The sequence below is a fragment of the Chelon labrosus genome, assembly GCF_963514085.1.
Source record: "Chelon labrosus genome assembly, chromosome: 2".
In the NCBI taxonomy this organism is placed as follows: domain Eukaryota; kingdom Metazoa; phylum Chordata; class Actinopteri; order Mugiliformes; family Mugilidae; genus Chelon; species Chelon labrosus.
This window is the reverse complement of record NC_140338.1, coordinates 13,157,910-13,182,434: the sequence shown is the minus strand read 5'-3', so window position 1 is coordinate 13,182,434 and position 24,525 is coordinate 13,157,910. Positions and strand designations below refer to the sequence as shown.

Below are 24,525 nucleotides of genomic sequence, written 5' to 3'. Positions count from 1 at the left end.
GAAAAACATTGTGTGCTATACAACATAAGTTCAAGGTTTCATTCCATGAAATCTTTTACTCTTGCCTAATATCAACAAAGGCAGAAGAGTTTTATCACAGAGTTTATATATAAATCATCACAAATGCCACACTCTTTTCAACAATAAAAAACATTCAGAAGAAGAAAGTCAAATTAAAACTTTTATGATCCAGTTTGAGGGCATTGTGTTTTTTGTGTGTGTGTTTGACGTATCTGTTATGTAACTGGCCCTGCGTAATAGGGGCATAACGTGTGGATGGAAGAGGACGAAGGCCATTTTATTGAATAGGAATCGGATGGGCGACGCTGTTAAAAAAAATAAATAAAAAATGTGACAGTTATTATTTGCTTTAATTTTTATTTATGCCTACAGCTGGCACATGTTGTGACAGTCACTGCAGATTACAGACATTCGCTTGCATGAGGAGAATGATAAATAGATGAAGACCAAAGATTCTGCTGGCCAAATTGAGCCAGAGCCACGATCTATTCAAGCAAGTAAACTGCTGTCCATTGACTAATCACATCTCCGATGTACAGGAAGAATCAAATCTAACAGGAGATTCTTCAAACTAATATCCTGCAGAGAAAAGAACAAAGAAAGAAAACTACAAATCTACTTTTGAGATTCAGAGGCACGGCTGCATGGGCTCAAGAATGGGGGGGGGGGGGGGGGGAAGTCTGCATAACTGATTCAACAATGTGTCTGATGCTTTAATTTGTAGCATGCAAAGCTTTTCAGTTGCAAATGCTTGCATGTCCACCAAGAGGTAACTGCTTGGAAATATTTGCTTTATTGCCACAAGTAGGAGGATTTATTTGTTTGGTCTTATATCCGTACTGTAAATTTGCAGCAACTGCCTGTAGCTTAATAGCTTAGCATAACATAAAGAGTGCAGACAGCCAGCATGGCTCATTGTGTGGTACGTTTACAGTGATACCAAGACGTCAGTACATGAGCATGTATGCTTTTATGCTTTGGTTTAAGAATGAATAAAACTAAAATTACTAGCTGGGTTTAAATGTGCGGGCTAGTCGTCTGTATGCTAAGCTAAGCTAAGCTAAGCTAAGTGAAGATAAGCTAAGCTAAGCTAAGCTAAGCTAACAGGCCACTGGATGTAGGTTTTATGATTATAGTATAAACGTCAGAGAGTTTCCTTCCCAAAATGTCTGATAAAGTAATTAATGCCGAGCCTGAGGGTTAATTGGGTACAATATTTAGTCACCTCATTCAGATACCTGCCAGTGTCAGTAGCATATAACTTAATTACTTTATTTCTCCAAATGTGGAACTGCTTTGAGTTTCGCTGTTCTGAAAGGTGAAACTGTTTGTTTCAATGTCTAAATATAATCATAAAGTAGGTTTACGTTGTTGGTATTTCATTTAATATGTGTGAAAAAAAAAAAAAAACTGTAACCAAAGATTTACTGAACCGCTTTCAGAAGTGCTGAAGGGAAAACCAAAGGATCTGGATTGACCTTTAGCTCATTTAAATGTTAACTTAAAGCAAAACATTACTGTGTGAACGCCAACATTGATCTCCAATTCACAGCCGGCAGGGCATCTCCAGGTTCTGTTCTTACGATGACACCTCAGATTACAGCTTTGGGTGACTGGCTTATAGGGAGAGAAATGTTAATGCTCTCTACCTGAACTGTGTGAATTCAGAGTAATAACAGGTCATTTCCTTTGCTTCAGGGGAAGCTTGGATTTTGGTTGCTTGCTCCTAGGAGAAGCGATGATGTGATATTCCCGACTGTGTGTGTGTGTGTGTGTGTGTGTGAGTGAGTGAGTCTACCTTTGCCTTGGGCCAAGTTGCGGTTGAAGCCCAGCGGACTGACAAACTCAAAGAGGAAGACGGCGATGGCTGTGACGATGAGCAGCATCACAAACATCATCACCCAAACCGAAGCACTGAAGGGCTCTGAGAGGAAGGAGGGAGAGAGAGAGGGAGAGAGTTAAAGTGAAATCGAGTACATGAGGCAGAGACACGTAGTGGAGGAGCAGGAGATGCATAAAAAGCGAGGGGCGCACAAGGCGAGGGGAGGCAGACTCGGTGAAATAAAGGAGGAGAGGCAGAAAACAGAACAGGGATGAGGGTGAGATAAAGTGAGGAAAAGATGGAGAAGACGGGGGGGAGAAAGAAAGACAGACGGAGTGAAGGAGGAGGGACGGAGGGAGAGTTAGTCACAGAGAGTTTGACGGAGCACATTTCCATATTTCTCATTATTCCCTTGGATGAGAGCTGAGAGAGGGAGAGGCCCGGGGCGGGGGGGGAGATGGTAGAGGAAAGGGTAGGAAGGGGGGCAAGAGGGGGGAGGAGAGAGAGAGACGGAGGGGGAGAGGGAGGAGAAGAATCAAACTCTGAGTGATCTGATGTGCCCTGCTGCGGGCATGTGATCTATTTGTGTGTGTGTGCGTGAGTCTGCATGTGTTTGGTGTGTAGCAGGGCAGGAGTTCAGAGAGCGGGACGAGTGCCAGAGACGTTGAACCCAGACAGTTTGTATGTGTGTGTGTCTCACTGTATGTGTAAGTATGTGACTGCCAGGGCCAGCCAACCCTGAGAGATTGTGCGCTGAGGTGCCTCTAATATGAGTGCGAGAGATACTGAACCGTCACTGATACCCTAGCCCGACACACACACACACACAGTGAGCTTTCATACACACACAAAGCGTTCACCCCTTAACATACAGTACATACGGCTAAAACACATTAATTCTCCACACATCCATGACTAAATACACAAATATTTTTGTGGAGTGTCACACTCACTTTTTTTTTTTTTGGATACCCACACGCATACTGGCACATGGCTTGATACACAGGGACCAACACAAGCATGGTCCAATACATCCCCTCGCTGCCTGCCTCGCTCCAATGACAATACAAGACATTAGGCAAGCACCGAGAAGCGCTACAGTTTCTAGTCATCTGAACAACTGGAGGAAGGGTGGAGGAGGAGGAGGAGGAGGAGGAGGTAGAAGAGAAGAGAGGAGGCGAGTATCAAGAGTGCTTTGTCTGAGCTGAATTTTGAAAAAAAAAACAAAAAACAGCTGGCACGCTCCACTTCCTCTACTCTGGTAGAAATATTAATGTGCTTAGGGTGTTGAGGCCCAGATAAAGTCAGAGTACAAGTGGAATTTGGCCAGCATGTATTGTCTGAATAAAATATTCCATCTTATGTGCAGGATTTTTGCCAACATGTAAGCGCCTCCCCCTTTATTCTGCTCCTAGTCGTCAGCTCACTGGGGGGAGAGAGACGGAGAAAAATGAGAAAGAAGAATGGCTGAGGAAAAGAGAGGCAGATTTACCGAGGAAGGCGGACGGAGAGACCGTCCCGTTGCTCCTCGACACCATGACGCTGATGCCCGTCTCCACAAAGGGCACAGAGAAGTCGATGACCTCCGACCTCTCTTCGTTGATGGTCAACGAGCCGACTGCCATCACTGCCTTCTTATACACAACCTGGCAAATGGAGAGACCCACAGTTACACTGACGTACTGAAATAAATACGCTGACAGAGATGAATAGTGGGAGCTCTGTAAATATTAGGACAACATCATACAATTCAACTTTGATTTGTTTGTATTTTTTTATTTTGGATGTGACATATCACAGCGACTGCGGGTATAACACAGAATGTCAGAGGTAGCTGGAGGCCATTTTCAGTCGTATCAGATAAAAAAGTGTCTTTTTTCATAGTGGCATCATTTCTGGGGGTCTGAATGTAGTCTGACAGACAGACATGCTGCTCATAAAGACGTCACGGTTAAATAATAATAAAAAAAGTCCACATTTAATTATCCAATGGCTTCGAGTGGTCCGCTCCCATTAACATTTACACTATATATGGATCATATAGTCAGGTTATATCACCGGATGTTTCAGTTTCAGCTTTTTTTTTTTAAGCTTTTTTTTTTTATTATCGTGGCAGTGCTTAGCTTTAATTGAACATGTGACCATATCGGTTCCAGAGAAGATAAACGATGGTGATCAAGTAAGATTAGTTTTCTTAAACAACCATGTCGAAAGACACATCCTGTGGTCGTGGAAAAGATGTTCGTCTGTTTGAGAACAAATCACTGGCATGCATCAAGCAGAGAAAACATCTAAGGAGATTGTAGAAACTACTAAAACTGGGTTAAGAACTGTCCAACACATTATTAAAAACTGGAAGGAGAGTAGGGAACCAATAGGGTAAGAAGAGAGGCAGATGAAGTGATGCACCCATCATGCCTAGTGCCTACTATACAAGCCTGTGGGGGCAGTGCTATGATCTGGGGTTGCTGCAGGTGGTCAGGTCTAGGTTCAGCAACATTATGTGTCCAAAGAATGAGGTCAGCTGACTACCTGAATATACTGAATGACCAGGTTATTCCATCAATGGATTTTTTTCTTCCCTGATGTTCACGGGCATATTCCAAGATGACAATGTGAGGGAAATTCTTAATTGTCCCTTATTATTTTAATATTATATATGAAACCTAACATTTGTGGATGCCACATTAGATTGTATGTAGGGTGGAAGCTTATGGTATGGTCAGAAGCTCTGCCTTATGATAATCATGTGCTTGCAAGGTATGAATGGATATGTTGTTGTATGCTCCATTGTGTAATATGTTGTGTGAATTAACATAAGGAACTAACTTTAAGGAGTTCATCCTGAAGGGGAAATTGAGGTACCTCTTCCGTGTATACGTGTTCTGGGAAAAGGTCACTGTATATCACACAATGATGGTTAAAGTGAAGGAGAAGTGGTATGTGTGTCATGAGATGTATGCTGAGATGTTAGTACAGTGAGTTGTGTCAAGTCATATGTAATCTTATGATGTGACTACAGATATGAACATTGTTTAGGATAGTATAAACGCTGAGGAGAGACTGCCTCTCTTTAGTCATCATCTGTCGCTGATGAGTGGCTCTTGCTTGCAAGCAATAAAGGTTTCGAGAAACTAAGTATTGTGTCATAACTTGGTATTTTGACCAACTCTCATCTGCACTAGACAAGCGACTGATTTTCAGTTGCCACGACACAATGTCAGAATTCATGGAGCTCAAATAGTGAAAGAGTGGTTCAGGGAGCATGAGACATCATTTTCACACATGGATTGGCCACCACAGAGTCCAGACCTTAACCCCATTGAGAATCTTTTAGGATGTGCTGGAGAAGGCTTTGTGCAGTGGTCAGACTCTCCCATCATCAATAGAAGATCATGGAGAAAAATGAATGCAACACTGGATGGAAATAAATCTTGTGACATTGGAGAAGCTCATCAAAACAATGCCACAGAGAATGTTTGCTGTAATCAATGCTAAAGGTGGTCCAACGAAATATAAGAGTGTATGACCTTTTTTTGGGCCAGACAGTGACAAATCAACATTTAGTTTGTTGTTGATTGCAGTATAAATATGTATTATAAAAGTCATATCAAGAGATGGTACGTTTTAGTCATCAGCTCTAAGGTTTGGTGATTAGATTATTGATTGAAAAATAATGGATCGCAGTAGTTTTCATGTTGTTCAAAAACCCCAGGACATGACCAAAATCAACAATGAGCCCAGTAATTGTTCTGTCTGTATAGCTAAAGCCTGATTAATGTTATTCCTCTGTGACAGAAAGCTCCATCAGTGTCCGTAAATATATATATATAAAAAAAAGATATCATCATTACAATGAACAGGTGCATCAACAAATATCTTTATATGCACCATTTTTAAAGAATTTCTTCTTCAGTTGCAGCGTATGGTTATTGGGGAGCAGCGCAAACAAAGCAGGGAAGTCAGAAAAATAATTTGCTTCCATATCCTGAAAACATCGGTTGTACATATGAAAAAGCCATATGGTATAATGCAACATAATAAATATTGAGATATATACCTCTCCAACCATGCCGTTCCAGACGTTGTTGATCTTCTTCCCGTGTTTTCCATTGATGACCAGATAGAGGTCGTAGGTGAACTTGACGTTCCTGGCTATCTTCTTCAGAATATCAATGCAGAAGCCCTTGCAGCACTGCTTGATATAGGCGCCTCCTGATGTGCTGTTACTGCAAAACACAATCAGACGTACACATAATACACATAGACACACATATATATTTTATATCTGAAGACATTTCAGCGTTACACAGGCGAGTGTGTGCAGCGAACGAGCTGCCTCCACATCTGGTGGTTCAATCAAACGGTAAAACTGGAATTATGACAGCGCAGAGGAGCCGTAAATACTGTTAAAGGGCAGAGAGAGCTTGTACGCTGTGTGTTAGAGCGAGTGAGTGTGCGTTTCCCTTAGTGCCAGCTAGCCAAACCAGATGAAAACACAGGGGTACTGAGCAGATGCTGCCGGGCTTTAAATAGAGTCAGGCTCTACAGAACAACCAACCCACATGATTAAAATATCAGCTGTCCTCTCCTCGTCTCTCTTCTGTGTCCTTCTCTCTCTACCTCTTTTCTGTTTTTCTGCCTCAGCCCGTGAGGAGGTAGTCCTCCAAAACTCACAATATACCTTTGCAGCCGCACACAAAGGACGCACTGAACGGAAACCAATGTTAAGTAAACTTTTGTGACAGCCCCTCCCCAAGGACCTCGGAGCAGTGAGCTAAACTGAATTGTTAGATCAAATGATTCTCATGATCTATTAAACCCAACCAGCATTTTCAAAGGCATTTTCGTGTCAGCCATCTTTGATAAAGCGTATTTGAATTGGAACACCGACTCTGTGACCTTTTCACTTGCCGTCTCGCTGGTGGGCTGCGATTCAAAATAAGGGATTCACACAAAGAACACAGAGCGCCGACAAAGAAACGAAGCATCAAAGGATTCAAAAATCTTTTTACAGCAGTTAACTGTATCTGTGGCACGGCATAATGTGTGTGTGTGTGACAGAGAGACAGCGTAGTATACACATGTGTGTGTGCAAGCATGTTAGCATGTACAGTATGTGCCTCAGGTGTTCTAATGCTCACATACTATCTACATTAGTGCTTCCCAGCTGAACCCCCTCTGCATCCTTATGCCACTATATAAACACACACATTCACATGTTAATACACACACACACACAGTGACAACAACAGACTCTCCGAGGCGCACATACAGTACATCTGTTTGGTCCACGTCACACTTTTGTAGCAACAAACAGATGAAATGGAAGTAGTGACTGAGTAAATGTAGCACTTAACGGATGGTTGGATGTATTATGCACGTGTGTGAATGGCTGGACACAGAAAAAAACAAATGTAATGTAAATGAAAGCCTGGGAAAGATTAGTCTTCTTGGTGAGGGAACGTCCGCGTCCGTTCACTTCGGAGGAAGGCCGAGGAATAACGGGTCAGGTCACAAGCTAAACTTTCAACGAGAGGTGATTCACTCGTCTAATTGTCCGTGCCTATGGTGCTGCTGATCTCAGTGGTTGCTATGATGCATCTCTTTCTCGAGGCGTCTCCCCTGGTTTGTATTCTTTATCTCCATCTGACACAAGCGCTTTTAATATGGCAGACTCTGGCATTTCAAAAAAAGAAACAAACAACAGAACCGGTAATTACAGAGGATTTTATACAATGACTAGCAATGACAGTCCTGTCTTATTATACCTTATCTCGTGCTATCCTACCATAATGACTGTTCCAAACAATTTTAGCAATTTTCACCCGCCTGAGTTGAAACGTTGGTATTCATTGGATTCACGACAACGGCGGTGTCAGTAAAGAAAAGACGTATTTGCTTTAGGACGGCGTCGTGGTTCATGATCAGTCAGAAACACAACACGGATACGACACAGAGCCAGTGACAAATAAAACCTGCAGCTATAGTGATTAATATTCAGGTGAACTGAACTGGCTGATGAGCGCTGATGTGAGCTAACAGGGAGTTAAAAACCGGAGGCTCCTATTCATGTGTCCGTTAGTACCATAGATAATTGGAGAAATGTCAAAGAATCTAAGGAAAGTTTCTTTGAGAAACTTTCACTGACTATCTGAGAAAATACCTCGCATTGTTTACACAGTCAATAATGCCCGCAACATACCTCAGCCACTGCAGTAATGTCTTTTAAGTTGTTTTCAAAAAAGAGGAGTCCATTGTGTTGTTTGACGCGGCGCTGTGAAAAAAAGACTTGAAAGCCTTCTGCTGGGCGTCCGTCATATGTTCATAGAAACACTGAACTGATCAGAAATCTTAAGAACACATCGATACAGTCTACTATATGGTATACATATATATATGTATATGTATATGGTGAGTTTCATTTTTCAGTGAATATGAAATCATATGAGCCGATTTCATTTGCAACAAAGGATGGTATATACATGATTGATGATGGAAAATAACTGCACACACATGAAATTTTGATGAAGAGGCACAGTATAGTTAAAATGAATTGGTGAAACATGTCCATTCCATTAGGTGCTACGGTTATATCAATTATTCTTGAGATGTGCGATAAACAAATGATGAAAATAAGAAGAGAAATTAACGATAAACCGGTAAACGGGCTAGCAGGTGACGGAGGAGGATATTCAGGGTTGAAAGAGACCTTTTGTTGCAGTAAGGGATATGGAATAATTCACCTGTCTCCTCTGGAGTGGGAAGGACATTTCACTATTGGGGTGCAGCAGAAAAACAGGAGTCAAGGCCAGACGAAATGATGACGGAGCAGCCACAGGGAGTGGAGAGCTAAGTGGACGGTTGTAGCAGAGCACAGAGCACAAGCTGGCAAGTACGGATAGACCGTAGCCTGCAGATATGAGTGCATGACTCCCCGAGGAGTCGTGAATGCCAGAACCAGAATTTAGAATTTGATGTGAACAGCCACCGGCAGCCAGAGGGGGAGAAGCGAGGGGGGAGGGGGTTGTGGGGAGGTGACAAAAGGAGAACTTGGGGAGGTTGAAGACGGGGCAGGCTGCAGCGCTGTGGATGGTTTGTAGCTGCTGAACAGAATACTTTAAAGGGACGGCTTGGTGGGATTTGCAGTAGTCCAGATGGGAGATGACAAAAGGTTGGGCACCATCCCTCAGGAAACAGATTTTCATTTTCTGTCTCCAGGTACAGCACCTGTCCTTTTTTCAGTACTAGTGTGGACGTTTCCATGCACACGCCTTGTAGCACCACAGCCACTACAGTAGCAGACAACGGACAAAACCAAACACTGGCTCCAGAGAGGATACATTTTCAATCACTATGGTAGCAGAAACAAAAATCAAAAACACAAACAGATTGGCGATGGCGAGCTGACAGCAACAGAGAGCGATTCATTATTAATGATGACAAAACTGATTATTATCCCGCGAACCAAATAGGAACTTACACCGTCTGTATGTGCCCGTGACAGAAGAGATTTACTCTTGTGCAAAACTGACACAAAGTAGAAAAAATATGGAGGCTACGCAGAAGCTGTTCTACTGTGTGTGCAGAGCATGTATACGTGAATTTCATGTCGCGTTTCGATGCTACCGTGCGCATTTGTTGCAGTGCAAGCTGCACACATCTGAGTTTCAGTATTGAGGACAAACAGATGGTGAGTCATTATTACATAAAGTCAAACTGAGTGGCTCCATTACAGATCCTTGTGCAAGAAAAGTGGGGAGCAGAGGGCAGCTGATTGACAATTATGTCACCAGACCCGCTGAGACTGGGAAGAGAGGTGTGATTCTGTTCATGCAAGAGAATCTATAAAAATATAGATGATTACAGTGGCGCTAAACGAGAGGGTCAAATGCTCCTTCCTGAGATCAAGAAACAACTTGGCGAGCGTCACCTTGATCCAACTGAGATTTAACTTATTCTAAAAACCAAGCACCTGCCAAACCTCCATCTCTTATGACCAGTTTAACGTGGGTGTGTTTGTTCACTGACAAGTCGTGTGGGTGCTTACTTTTTGACATGTTTTCGGCAGGGCACCGAGTTTCTCATGCAGGTGCCAGTGAGGATGTCCACGTTGTCCACGATGACGAAAGGTTTCTCCTCCAGAGTGACGATGGAGAGGTGGTTTTCGTCAGCATCCTCATCCCCGTAGGAGTTATACCGCGGCCACACGGGGAACATCAATGCCAGTGTCCCATTCTCCCAGCGGCCCATCTGTGTGTGTGTGTGCACAAACACACACAAAAAAAACAAGGAACAGCCGTCTTAATTAAGGCGTTTTGATTTTTTAATTTCCTTTCTCCTTTGTAGTAACTCATTTATTACCTTCTCCCACTTCCTTTCGCTATTCAGGACGATGACGACCAGTTTGGGGTTGGCCTGGTAACCATCTGGAGTAAAGGATAAATCTCGCCCTTCATTCCACACATGCATCATGTGCCTGAAACACATGGGGGGGGGGGGGGGGGGGGGGTAGAGTAGGAAGCTGTTATTTTGCATCTGTTCAGAGTGTTTGTGTGTGTGCGCACAAGAGCAGATACATTTGAAACAACAAGTTAAGCACTCTGTAATCACTGCAAGAGTATCCTCTTCAAATCAATGCCGCTTTCACCCACTGCATGTGCATGCATGCCCGAGTGTCAATGTGTGTGCATGCATCTGTTTGTGTGTGGGAGGGGAAAGAGTCAGAGGACACATATCTCTCCCATCAACATTCTGCATTGATTTCTTCACAGATATACGCCTGAAAGACAAGTCACTGGTGCAACAAGGCTGCCCTCACTCTCTTACTCACTACAGCTACCCTGCATACGCAAACAGATCCTTTGCTTAAACATTTACACGCCCGCTGAAGTGAAGCAGTAGAGAGGAGTAAATGAACCAGCATCACACATAGTGATGGGGGATTAAGAATATACTCACTCCTGTAAAACAATTTTCAGAAGGCGAGGATGTTCCGAGTGTTAAAACTGGGATAATAGGATGAATTCACACCGGGGGAAGAAGGCCTGTCTGAGGAAGTTTACTGAAAAGAGCAAATCACAGGAGGGACAGCAACTGCCCGAAACAGACAACACTTTTTCCTTCAGTGCCTTTTTTTTGTGTATTTTATTAGTAATACTTGGATTCATTTTGACACCGTGTCAAACGTGGTTTGTTGGATGATGCTAAAAGGCTGAAATATCCATATAAAAGCCAACAACCTGCTTTTTAAACATTTTTTCAATTCGGCACAGGTTGCACTTGCATACATAATGTGTATTATCGTCTTTACTGTTGATTCTACTATTTATCTGAATGCACAATTATTGTATTAATGCAAAAGATGATTCAGGTATTCACAAATTCCTTTTTTTTTTTATTCCAAAACAAGAGTTAAAACAGCAGACTTAACCCAACACTGTTATTTTTCAAGTGAGCTGAGGAGGGCACTGGGCCAAGAAGGATTCATGCATAAACTCAAATATTGCGACAGGATGTCAGGATGCATAAACAGAATCATTTGAGTGCTGTTTAGAATCCACCCTGCAGGTGAGAACTACAGTTGTATAATTGCTCTCCGGTTCAAACAGGTGGGATTTTATGTCGTCTCATCTGCTGGAGAGGTATTAGAGTCGACACGCATAAATGTTGTTGTCGGACAGTGGATTAGAGAAAGGTACATTAATCATCTGTTTTTACAAAGACTTGGGAACGGGGCCTGTGCTATTTCAGAGCAGGCTCCTCTCTCACTGGGGAAAGAGTAAATAAAAGGTCCCTGTCTCCCTCTCTGCAAAAATACCAAACAGCCCTGCTGTGGGTATACCCTCTCTCAGCAAACACAAATAATTCAATATAAACCTACACGGTTGCACATAGGAGACACTTCTGTGCTCTATAATTGAACCTGCAATAAATTAGTGCGTTTTTTTATTATTATTAGTGACATGTCAAGACAAATACACACTTTTGTGTCTTCACGGTGCAGCAGGTGATGCCCTTGTCACAGCGCATTGTACATGTAGCAGAGCACTGTTGCAGTCTATTCTGGGAAACCGCTGTCTCCTCCTATTTTGGTTTTTGGAGAAAAAAAAAGTTTCTGATGTAAATGGATGAGGCTGGTGAGTGTTTGAGGCATGTGCAATATGCAAATCCCACCTCATATGTTAATATTTGTATGCATATGTACACTCGTACTATTTTATGATCCCATGTGACGTACTTAAAACGAAAGTGAAGGGGGTTCAGCGAGAGCCAAATATAATGTATGCAGCGTTATATTTTAAAAAAGGGATTCATCACAGAAAAAGATTATTGTAAGTGTGATTTCTTGGGTCGACACTGTGTGTGCACTTTTCTTCTAAGTCTAAATAAAGAAGAAAGAGAAAGCCTTCCCAAATTCTCTATTATGACGGGAGTGTGTTTTCAGAAACAGAGTGACAGCTTAGGGGTTTGCATGGTGCACTGCCTCCATCAAAAAGAATAACCTTTTGAAATCTACTACAAGGAGAAACTTCAATAAAAACATGTGCCATTGTGGAGACCAAACAAGCCCAACTACAGTCTAAGATTTTAATTCCTGTTAGGCAAGAATGACGGGGAATCCAACGGATTTGATAGCGCCTTTTAGTGTCAGATTATGTCGTCCTACTCCTCTCCACCTCACGTTGTTTATATGCACACTGCGGCAAGATTGTATCTAGACTAATGTATGCAGAATTCTGATCACAGCCTCACCACTTCCACGTTAGGGCAGGGAAATCCAACCTGTCAGTTTATTATCACAAAAACCGGTTGCGGTTGTTTTGACAAATATGCAAATTCTATCTAATAAGTTAGTGAGACAAATGAGGCACCCCTCAGAAAGAATTAAGATTGCTTGGATGCTTGGGAAAAAGGTTTCGGAGGAGTTGTTATTGAGGTTTGGGTTATATTGGATCAACCTGTCAACAACATCCATATTGTGTATGCTTTGATAAATATTGTAACGGGCCAATAAGACAGAGAAATGACGTAATGAAGACATAATGGTGACAATCACAATCACCGTGGCTCTCATTTGAATGATGCAGCTCATAAGGCAGCACAGATGTGCAGAGCTTAGCAATGTGACCTTCCTGTTCTGTTATAGACGTCTGAATTTAATACAGCTGAACCAACGGGAAGCAGAGCCACCAACAATTTAGAAGCTGTGCATTAACGTTTGTGGATGTTCAGTATGTATCTGCATGCATGTGTGTTCGTGTGCCCCTTTGTCCTCGCTTCTTGTTTGAAGGGAATGACTTTATCCTCATCACAGGGACTTCAGAGAAGAGTAAAAACACACACACACACGCACAGGTATGCACATGTACGTGTCCGCGCATACGCACCTACTCATGTACAGTATATGCGCCACCCAGTGAGCCATGTAAAGGGAGAGAAGAGCGACGGAACAAAGCCAGTAAAATCTGCTTTAATCCTGACTTAATGACAGGGAGTCCAGTGATCATGAGAAGCAAGGTCCACACACACACACACACACACACACACACACACACAGATACATGCTCGGCTCTGGCTAAGACAGGGCGGCAACAACACAGAGGTCTGCTTAAAGTTCACTTCTTTGTTTCCCAGCAAAGGAGGCAGACTGAGTTCATACGCCGAGCAGCCATGTACACAGCAGATAATAGTGTTAAATTTCATTAAAAAGAATCACAGTGTTTAACGCTGCTGCCATCGCCGCTTCCCCCCCTCCACCCCTCTCATTAGTAAATTATTTTTTTTTTAAAAGTGTTACATAAGACTGGTGAACACTCATCTATAAAGACAAATAGAGTTATGCAAGTCCCTAGACCTTGATCTCCTCGCTACACACATGCACACACCTGCGCAGGGCACTAGGTGGGAGCTTCCCAGGGCTCCTGTCTGATGCTGTGCTGTAGCAGCTGCTCTGGGCCTCCGGCAGCTCTCCCTTCTCTCGCAGCATGGAGGTGGCTGCAGTGGTGATGATGCCCACCCCGTCCCGCACCCTTGTCTCCAGTGGGTACTCCCAGTCGTCATAGGACACGGAGATCATACCTAGGGGAAACATCTGAGAGGGAAACACGGGAGATCTAAGAAGTGGAACGTGTGTAGTGTAAGATTCAATTTTACTTCAGTTTGACCTTTCAACAGCAATTTTAAATGTCCATATGTATCCTTCAGCTGAGGATTTACTGGTCCCAAGTGCCATCTTAAAATAATTCCTCGCTACCTACTAAGTAAGTGTGAAAAGACTCCATGTCCATAAAATGACATGCTCATTCAGCTGTCGCCTACACCTTCGAATAGTCACGGCACAGAAAATCTGAAAGACTCAACAGCTCCAACTTCATACCTGTGAAGCACAAAGAAAGCGGGTGCAGCAATCTGTCAGCCTGCCGACAATACTTAGTTTTTACATGTTAATGTGACAGTAACTGTAGAATTGGATCTTTGTGTAAGAAAGAAAAATAAGACATGCCGTGAAACCCAAAACAAATATGAATGCTCTCTCTATAGAGAGAATTAAACAACGTAGGCAATGTAAAACAACTGAAATACAGTACGATAATTTGGGAGATGACTTGGGAAATGGACCAGTATTATGCATTTCTGGTGCAGAGGTAATTAAGGAGATTAGCACCACATTTTCTGCACAGGAAATATGAAGCTAGGGCCAGAAGAAGGTAGGTTTAGCTTAGCATAGCATTAATACGGAAAACACGGGGAAGCATTTAGTTTGGCTCTTTATAAAGATAATCAAATCCGCCTGCAAAGACCTCTGAATCTCGCTAATTGCAACTCTATCGCCTGCTGTCTAATCTGCACAAAAACAGAAGAGGTAACCAAGAAAGACAACTTGGTGTCATGTAGATTAAATAAACCATATATTGTTCCGGTTTCTAATCTTCAAGCTACTGGGTTGCTAGCCGTAGCTCCGTATTAAAAAGCTGGACAAAGATCCGCCACATATAGTCAGTAACCGCTGCAAAACATTCAGGCCAAAATGAGCCAATTTTGGAGACTTTTTATCTTTATCACCAGGACGGAGAGACGTTCTAAAAAAAAATAAAAAAAAGACTCAGCAGTACTAGTGCCCAACTAAAACTGTAAATCAAAGAACAAATAACAACCCATCGATGTGTCAGTAAACATTCAACTGCCTTTGAATGTCACCTGTTCCATTTTTATAACAGATGTTTTATAGCAGCTTGGCCCCAGTACAAGCATATAAAGGCTGAGAGGGCTTAATGAAAACATGAAAACAAAATGAGATGAGATTGGTATCAGCTACTAAATAAAGCAAATAGCAGATACAATTGCTGAAAAGTGTAGTGTTAACACTGTGATTTTATTCACTGTGGGGAAGATGAGAAATATAGCACAGGTAGCGGCTGACATGCAACAGATTGGAATCAAAAAACGCTGCTTGTCTTGTCACACCACTCAAAAGTGGCCACCTGCTTCAACAAATGGGGCCGCACTACCTCAGGGGTATGGTCTGGGTTGCCAGTGGTGAGACTGGACACGATCCAGATGTAACCAGCTCCTATCAGGCCCAAGGACCGAGCTTCCTCCAGTATGTAGCTGTCAAAGAGAAGAGACATGTCCGCTGCTGAAATATGGCAGCATGTGACAAACGGGCAGATGGCATAGGAAAAAACGAAGACACAAACACTCACACAGCCTCATCCTTGGAGCAGTACAGCAGTATGACAGGACTCTGGATCCTCTTCAGGGCGATGTGTGATTTAGAGTTGGGGTCGCCGTCGACGGCGTCTAGAGTCACCACACTCTGCAGGTCCCAGCGCACAAAGCTGTAGCAGCACATCATTAGATTATACAAGGTGCTTTATCTTGTCAGCCGCCATAAATTGAGGTTAACAATGGAAACGACGTGTATGCATGTGCGACGTGTGTGGGAGTGTGCATTCATTACCTGTGATCCACAGTTATCTTCAGCGTGCTGATAAAACTCTGGTACCCGGGGAACTTGGAAGTGACAATGGAAAAAACATGCCAGTCGTACTCCTCCATAATGGCGAGCATTAGCAGAGCCTCCTGCTGCAGGGCTGCACCGAACTGGAAGAACGTGGACTTCTCATCCTGTAACAAGAAAAGCCAGCAGCAGAGAGAGTCAGCAGATTTGCAAGTAACGGAATGAGCTGAAGAGAATAAAAAAAGATAATTAAAAAAAAAAATAAATAAGGAGAGCTGCAGCCTGTGAGCGCGAATCAGACTCGGATAGAATTAGAGCCATTTTCAATTTTGCAATCAGGCGGTCGGGCCGAGAGAGGACGGGAGATAAGAGAGAGTGTAAGTGTTGGAGGAACGAGAAGCAGAGAAGGGGAAATGGGAAAGAGAAAAAGAGATACAGAGAGAGAGAGGGGGGGGGGGGGATTCAGTCAACAAGGGAGACTACACGGCAGGAGAGTTACTGCCGGCAACAGAGGGGCCTAATGGTCGGAGATAACTGCCTCATAACTCACAGGTATGATACGCTTTACCACTCAGTAGCCCATATAACAAACAGCCGTGCGTTGTCTTGAAAGGTAACTCAGTCAAATAATCATGCTGCACCTGCTAACACACGTTATATAATGATATATTAGTGAAACGACATAATTTCTCTGTGGTATACGTTAAAAAAAAAATACTCTCACTCATCTGAAATCATAGTGCATCCTCTGTTAAGCATGGACGTGGATGTTCCCAATTTTACAGCGTCAATTCTCAGTGCCATTCATAGTTTAATCATTTAGCCTCAGCACCGGAAGGAGACTGGAAGGCTAGTGTGAGAGTAACAGGCAGCGGTACGCCGCCACCAAAACCAAAGCAGCTATTAAACAGAATGAAACCCAAAGTGAGTGTGAAATAAGTTGCTAATGATTGCAGAATGTATGTTTGCATAAAATGTAATCTGAGTCTCCCCCCCTTGGGACACAACAAATAGACAGCGACGCAGCCTCATCCACCAGAGAGAGGAGAGAAAGGAGAGAGAGAGGAGGAGGAGGAGTAGAGAGAGAGAGAGAGAGAGAGAGAAAAGGCTGAAGGGAGGGGGAGAATGAAAACAGGGTCTTGTGAGCGAGATTGAGATACCTGCTGCAGGAAGAAGTGGGTAAGCGGTGAAAGTGTAAGTGTAAGTCTTAGAAGAAAAACTGAGACAGACACAAACACAAAACCATACGCACACATACATGTCCTACTGTGACACCTCTTCAACAGAGGGAATCAAAGAAAGCGACACATTAAACATCAAAGACCTCATAAACACACAAGGAAAATCAGCTGTCAGCTCCTTGTGTGTATGTGTGTTTGTGTGTAACCTGCATGTGAATGTAAATATTACTGTAGATCTATTCTTGCCCTTTAGTTTAACAAAAAAAATAAATCTCTTAGCTCCGGCCATCACAAACATAAAGCAGGCCCTGCAGAGATTTTAGTCCCCTCCTGCTACCACTTCAAAAAAGGGAGAAAAGTGGGAAGGAGAGAGGATGAAATTGCACTTCAAAAAGGTCTATCTCACTGTGTCAATCTGAGTGTGTGTGTGTGTGAGAAAGAGAGAGAGAGAGAGAGAGACTCTGTGTGCGCGTGGCTTTATACTTTCCCCCGGTTTAGAAAAAATAAAAAATAAAAAAGAAGCACTATCCCTTTGTGCCGCAACAGGCACATCCTCAGTTCTGCTCAGATAACGGCAACACACAAGCAAAGGTACTCATCCTCATAGGTACCAGCGTACAGCTACACACACACACACATATAATTCAGTGCTTTATGTGAGTGCGCACTCAATCTGACTTACTGAAGTGGCAACCTTGGGTGAAAACGAAACAAGAGACCAACAACTGCTTGAATCATCACTTGGGGCCGGCTCCAAAAACAAGTCAATCCACCTAGCGCGTTGAAATGCCCAACTTTACAGCAGAAATAAACACGATTACAGTCGCTAATATGCTCAGCGTCGAGCGCGGCCTCTTTGAGTTTGTCTCCCAGGTAGTTAGCTGCCGTGGCTGTTACCCATCCACCTGCTTCAGCTCAACTCACTCTCCACCTCTTAGGCAATTTTTGATTTGGCAGGGAGTTAGGAGGAGCCAGGCAAGGTGCCGACAGCTGGCGCCATCCACACTGAGCAACAAAACGACTCATGGATGATTTGTCCATCTTCATATCACATATACTTATAGTAGCCACATTAGCGTAATCGCTTTGTGTGAAAGCGAATGCACACATAATGTCTGCAATAATACTGATGCACAACAACCGCATGAGGTCAAACATGAACCAGTAAGTAGGTTTGACTGATTTTAACAGCTGACTGCATTCACCGTAAGTTCAGCTTAAGGTTATTTATCAAGCAAAAATGCACTGCCTTTCAAATGTGATGGTTTGCTGTAGGCGGCACAGTGGCGAGGTGGTTAGAACTGATGCCTCACAGTGAGAAGGTCCCGGGTTCGAATCCATGGGCCGACTGGGCCTTTCTGTGTGGAGTTTGCATGTTCTCCCTGTGTCTGCGGCTACTCCAGCTTCCTCCCACCGTCCAAAGACATACTTGTTAGGTCAATTGGTGATTCTAAATTGGCCATAGATGTGAGTGTGAATGGTTGTCTGTCTCTCTATGTTAGAACTGCGATAGACTGGCGACCTGTACAGGGTGTAGTCAATGGGTGTACCCCGCCTCTCGCCTGATGACAGCTGGGATAGGCTCCAGCAGACCCCGCGACCCTTAACGGGACTAAGCGGTTACAGAAGATGAATGAATGAATGAATATTTTCCCAAGATCTAGCGAGTTTCAAGATCTATATATGGAATAATTGAAGATCGAAAGAAACCTGAAAGATCTACTTCATAATTTTATCCGTGTGATGAATAAATATGTGCATATACACAGAGGTGACAGGCTGCTGTATGTGCACATGTGTGTCATACATGCACATAACATGCTTTTAACATATTTAATATTTACACCTGTCATCATGTTTGTACTCACTGCACTTCCTTTGAAAATACCTTCCCAATCCAACGAGGAGAGGAGAGTGAAGGATGGAGGCTATGACGAGAATTCAGAAAGTCTTTGAAAGGGGAAGAAGATAGTTGCCAGTGCTGTTGCTGAATTATAAAGGATAAAAAGAGACGTTGACACAGACCTGCATCTTCTCATCAAATCACACAAGTCCACCAAGAAGCTCACGTATGAATAATGCACAAACATGACGCGCATACACACACACACACACACACCATAAATGTATTTCCACATTATAACCCTCTACATACCTAGAGAATTACTGAGGACACTGGGCATTAATTATACAAATCCAGTGAACTTCATGTAGGCCCACATCCATCCCATGTGCAGGCGTACGGCACACATGTGTACGCACACAAAGGGCCCTAAAATACAGCTTCACTCATGGGCCAACATACCGATGAATAATACACCAACAAAGCTAAGACAGTATTTCAGTCATTCTATCTCCCCTCCTCACACACACACACTCGTAGAATTTCATGTCAAATTTCATTTTTGTTTACAGCAGTCGGATTAAGAAAATATGACGGTGGGAGCTGAGCAGTTTCAGAGTAATGAGGAAAGGACTGACACATTTCTAGAAATCACCGGGAGAAGGAGTCATGAGGGGTGCAGGAGGAGGAGGAGGAGCAATTAAGCAGTGAAGGTGGCTGAAGGGAGAAGTAAGCCCCCAAATAGTAAGGAACGACAGCTGAAAGACTGAGGGACGGCTACGTGGTGACACGGGCCGGCACAAGAGAAGAGGACGGGGCTGAATAATGAGAAATAGATGGGGTATGGAGGAGGATGAAGATGAGGGCAGCAATGTGCTATATTAATATTTAATGCAGTAGGTCAGTTAGGATGGAGCAGCTACATTAAGTTGGCCCGACAAAGTATGGCCCCCAGATGCTGCTAAGTACCATCTCACTTAAGTCTGCACAAAAATGCAAACAAGCTAGCATGGCGAAATAAAATCAGTGTCAACACCGTGAAGCACACACTGCAGCTTCTAGGGTCACATGTAGGAGAAAAGAACAACAGGGGTAGCACTATAAAAGTAGAGTATAGTTTTTCAGACTGCGTGAGTTGTGGAAAGATTAATAGAAATCCCTGCATTATTCTGGCAAATTTAATATTAAAAACCACACAGGACAGAAAAAGCACTTCACCGACAAAACCAAAGCAAAACAACTACCAAAAAAAAAAAAAAAAAACGGATAATACCGCTACCACTACATTTATAGTGAATGAAAGTGATGTGCATGTGTTTCCAACGAGACAAACATAAAATAATAATATTCTACTTGAACTCTGGGTCATGGCTGTCTTATTCAGATTTTCATTTTAAGAGAATTCCTCACAGAAGAAAGGCAGGAGTACAGCTTGCGATGAGGACAAAACCACAATAGATTTTCAGATTGTCTTGTCTGCAAGGTGCATGTTTTATCTCAAACTAATGCTGCATTAGGATAAAATGATAAACTTTCAAAGCCATGGCATTGTGCAGGGACATGAAATACAAATGACCCCTTGTCTGTATTGCTAATTACACTCTTACTTTGACTGGTTTCAGAAGTCCACAATAAGCAGTACTTACATCTTTGTCAACATCAAACTCAGGGAAGACAAGTACAAATTGGGCATAGATTGCCTACATTACAATATACTGTATATGAATAAAACAACAATCTGTGCAAAGGAAGGCCACATAAGACGTTATAGTACACTTTTTTTCTTAATGTACCGGATCTTATCAGTGAAATTAGGTCTAATTAAACACTAGTATGGGTTAGTATGTCAGCAGGATAAAAGGACGGCACATAAAAAAAAAACAAGGGCCTGTGAAAACATTACAAATGCACTAAAGAGCCACGCTGGTAAACACGACACATTTTGTGCTGCAGTCTAATTCCCTGTAAATGCTCATGGATGTTCCGCAAGCCTAAATGCTAACAAACACCACTCTAAATCCATCCGCCGACAAAGAATTAGTTCAGAAAATCCCTTCACAAACAAACACCTAGCGTAGCCTCGGAGAGGAAGTTGTCACTTGACCAGCGACGGAATAAACACGGGCAAAGAATATTCACTCAGAGGAGCTGTTTGTGTCGGCCTCTGAGTTATCTGCGCGCACGCTTCTTGGTGTTTGAACCCGGCTATGACTTCATAAAATCACATTTTTATGAGCGTAATGGTCACACGTGTAACATCAAGCATCACTCTTTAAACATTGCTGAAAGCTGTGAACAGGGACGGCGCGGTCGACGACGTTTATTGCAGAGGCCCGGCATAAAAAATTCTCTTGACACTAACAGGACGTAAAGGCAGGTCCCTCCATAGCTAACAAGCAGCAGTCCCTGAAGCACTGAAAGCTCTTCAGTTTTAGAACATGGAGACAGGTCCCAAAGCCCTCATCCACTAACCCAACATTAGACGTTCTGCATTCCCAGGATTGACAGAGAACTACAGCATTTAGCTTGGAGACATCGGCTCCCAATGCTAACAAAGACTACTTTAGTATTTAACAAGAGGTAAGTCCCAATGCTTGAGTCTACTGTAGTATTCAGCAGTCTCACAGTCCCCAGGCAAACACAGAATAGCATTTAACACGGCGCAGAGCCCCCAAGCTAGCATAGCCTAGCTCAGAATAGTCTCACCACTAACTCAGACAAGCATGTCATGGGCAGCGGCACCGCCCTGGACTTACAAAGCACACAGTGTTACCGCGAAACCTCAGAATGTGATATTGGCGTGGAATACGCCACGTCTCCCGGTACCCATTTACCTCCTCCAACGCATTTTCCACACAAAACTTTAATGTTTAATTTTAATTTCATTTTACTGCCGTGTTAGCCAGATGTCATATTTCTGAACGGTCCTACTTCAGAGGCCTTTTATGCTGTAATCACTGTTGTTTTTCAAAGCAGGAATATTAAAGTTAACCTAGTATAAATAGCAGTAGTTTACACTGACTGTTATAAGTACAGTAGTTGGTTTAGAGTTTTTATAGCCATAAGAAAAACAACATAAATAGAATTCCCTTAGTAACACCTGCAACCAAGGTGAAATGTCTTTTTTTTTTGGGGGGGGGGGGGGCTCTTATAGCTTCTCTGGTTGAATACATTGGTGCGGGTCCTTTGCTGCATGCCATATCCTCTCTTTCACACTATGATTTCCTGTCTTTCTTCACTGACTCCATTGGAAATAAAGGCATTAAAGGCCAACGTCTATTATGTCACTACTTCCCCAAGTTGCAGTACTTATATTTTTGTATCATCACAAGCTGGTTGTCCCTGGAGACATTCCTTTACTCACCTATATAACTTTGGTGTCATTTGGAGTCGTTCGGAAGATATTTAGCTCCGCGTATATCCATATAATGGGAGTAAATGTGGCACCGAAACGCAGCCTCTAAATAATGCATTATCTGCCGCGAAACTCGTTCATTTCACCAATATTTTGTTATGATACGCTAGTGCTATTCCCCGTTGAGTCTGGATTAAGGTCCAGGTTGTAAAAAAAACAGTAATTCCCCTTTAATGCAATCTCTATAAACAGATATCTGGAATTATGTGGGAGTCACGGCAAATACAATGTGATTTTCAGTGATTTTAGCTCAACTGTTCTAGAAATATGTGTATCTACACAACAAGATAACTTACACCTTCTGACAGCAGGTCAGTCTGAAGTATTTCAAGAGAGTAATGGAACAAGAAGGAGCAGCCAGAGTGAGCTGTTAGATGAAGAGCTGCAGGCGGCGCACCTGAAACTTAGTTAACCGACTCCTTTCGCTGTGCCCTGCTGTCCACAGACTCAAGCGGCGTGGAGAATAAAATCAGTTCACAGTTGCTCAGTCTCTTACTGTCTGACTTCTTAAATATTTAAACAATAGGCAGTTTTGCTCCCAGAATTCAGTGAGCTGTGAGTTTTAAATTGTGTCTGCTGTAATCACCAGAGACTACAGGTGATACCAAATAACCAAGGTGGAAAATATTTCTAGTTTATTTTTCAGAAAATGATTTTTTTCTAGGACTAAACTGTATATTCAGGCTTAATTTTGCTTATTTGTGGTACCCCAAATGTGAAAAGTTTCTCATCTAAATGTTGTTGTCTAGATGAATTATACTTGAAATGTTAGATGAAATAGGAGAGACTGGTATAAGTTTTTTTTTGAATATTGGACACATTTCAGTCTGGACTTCAGAAGCCTTTTTGAAGTAAAGGAAATTACCCAAGTTGAAATAATCTATTGGACACCTCAAAGAGGTACTAAATGGTAGTTAACTTAAATTGTCAGTGTGGTTACATTTAAAATTGTTCAATTATTCATAAGATTCAAACACAATCTCATGGTTTACTTTCCTTTCAAGTCAAAGTAGTTCCCTACTAATCTCACACTTTATCCGAGATATTTTTTGTTGTAACGTTTTACCTTTTTTTTTCCCCAGACCGTCATTAATGACCATAAAATCTCTGTACCCACTACGGCATTATCTGCAGCGAAAAACTAATACAGTCTGTTCTACTGCAGCTTTGCCTTAATTATCTGAGGGAAGTCATAAACTCACATTTGTTTCCAAAAATCCATTAAAAACAGCTTGCAGACATATTGCTGCCTTGAGGAACGTACCGTCATCCATCATACCCATGAAATACATTTCTTTCCTGACAACATGTCAGTCGAGATTTGTGTTTATTTATTTATTTATTTTATTGTTAGGGTAAAGCAAAAACAAATTATCAGTTACTAATGCATGAAGAGATGAGCAGATTAGGGATTTATTAATCCGTTGTCACACTCCTTCTAATGTGCCAGAAAAATATTGGTAATACAGCGCTGTGACTGTCAGTGGTTTAGTTTTTTTTTTTTTAAAGAGACTTCAAAAATATATTTGCATATAATGTGTGCTAAATTTTGATCACTCATAATGAAGTGAATAAAAAAGATAAAATAAGCACCACACAATAACTATTACTGGGTAAAATGAGACATGTGCTCTTACAGTGACGACTAAGAACAGGAAAAAAAACAACCTAGATTTTAGGTTGAGACGGAGAAACACAAACAGACTCTTGCAACATTTTGATTTAATTAGCCTAACTTTTTGCTGCAGATGTTCTTAGCACAAATATTGCTCCTAATTGGCAAAAAAGGCTGCAAAGCAAGATGAGTAGCTCTTTGTTTCATGCGTTAGATTAACAGAACTGTAATCCATTTGGATGTTTTACTCTCGATCAAATATCTACTTAGACTAATGTTCTCATTATGGTATTGTAATCTGTTAATAAATACTCTACCTCTCTGTAGCCTTAAAAATATTCTGTGTATTCTCAGAAATAATCCATCATCTGTCTCCTAGAAATCAAGAGGCAGCGCTCTGCAGTGCTGACTCTATCACATATGTTGCTGCATCAGCGTGCAAAGAGTCAAGTGGAATATCGTAAAGAAATGACATAATTATTTGGCACGGGAAAGGAAAATTAATTTCTAGCAGGACTTAAGCACATAATGCACATTGTGCTGGAGGGCAGGAGTGCGCCTGCCAAGCACCGCCGGTTAAATCTGTCCTCTGAGTGTTAGCCGATGGTTGTGTGCATGGTTGGCCCTGCCTATCCAAGTGTCAGAACGCTGCTCTCGGCAGAAGT

At 42.4% G+C, this 24,525-nt stretch overlaps 1 protein-coding gene across 1 annotated transcript in view; it reads right to left on the bottom strand.

Annotated features, from left to right (window-relative positions):
• LOC311504410 (glutamate receptor ionotropic, NMDA 2A-like) overlaps positions 1–24,525 on the bottom strand; it is a gene marked incomplete at both ends in the record, with an annotated part of 89,322 nt that overhangs the window by 9,086 nt on the left and 55,711 nt on the right. The window contains 9 exons of the mRNA XM_084567463.1: positions 1,820–1,945; positions 3,336–3,489; positions 5,904–6,072; positions 9,894–10,096; positions 10,208–10,322; positions 13,732–13,937; positions 15,355–15,454; positions 15,550–15,684; positions 15,807–15,973. Coding sequence (XP_084423589.1) covers positions 1,820–1,945; positions 3,336–3,489; positions 5,904–6,072; positions 9,894–10,096; positions 10,208–10,322; positions 13,732–13,937; positions 15,355–15,454; positions 15,550–15,684; positions 15,807–15,973 — 1,375 coding nt within the window. The remainder of the gene's footprint in view (positions 1–1,819; positions 1,946–3,335; positions 3,490–5,903; positions 6,073–9,893; positions 10,097–10,207; positions 10,323–13,731; positions 13,938–15,354; positions 15,455–15,549; positions 15,685–15,806; positions 15,974–24,525) is intronic.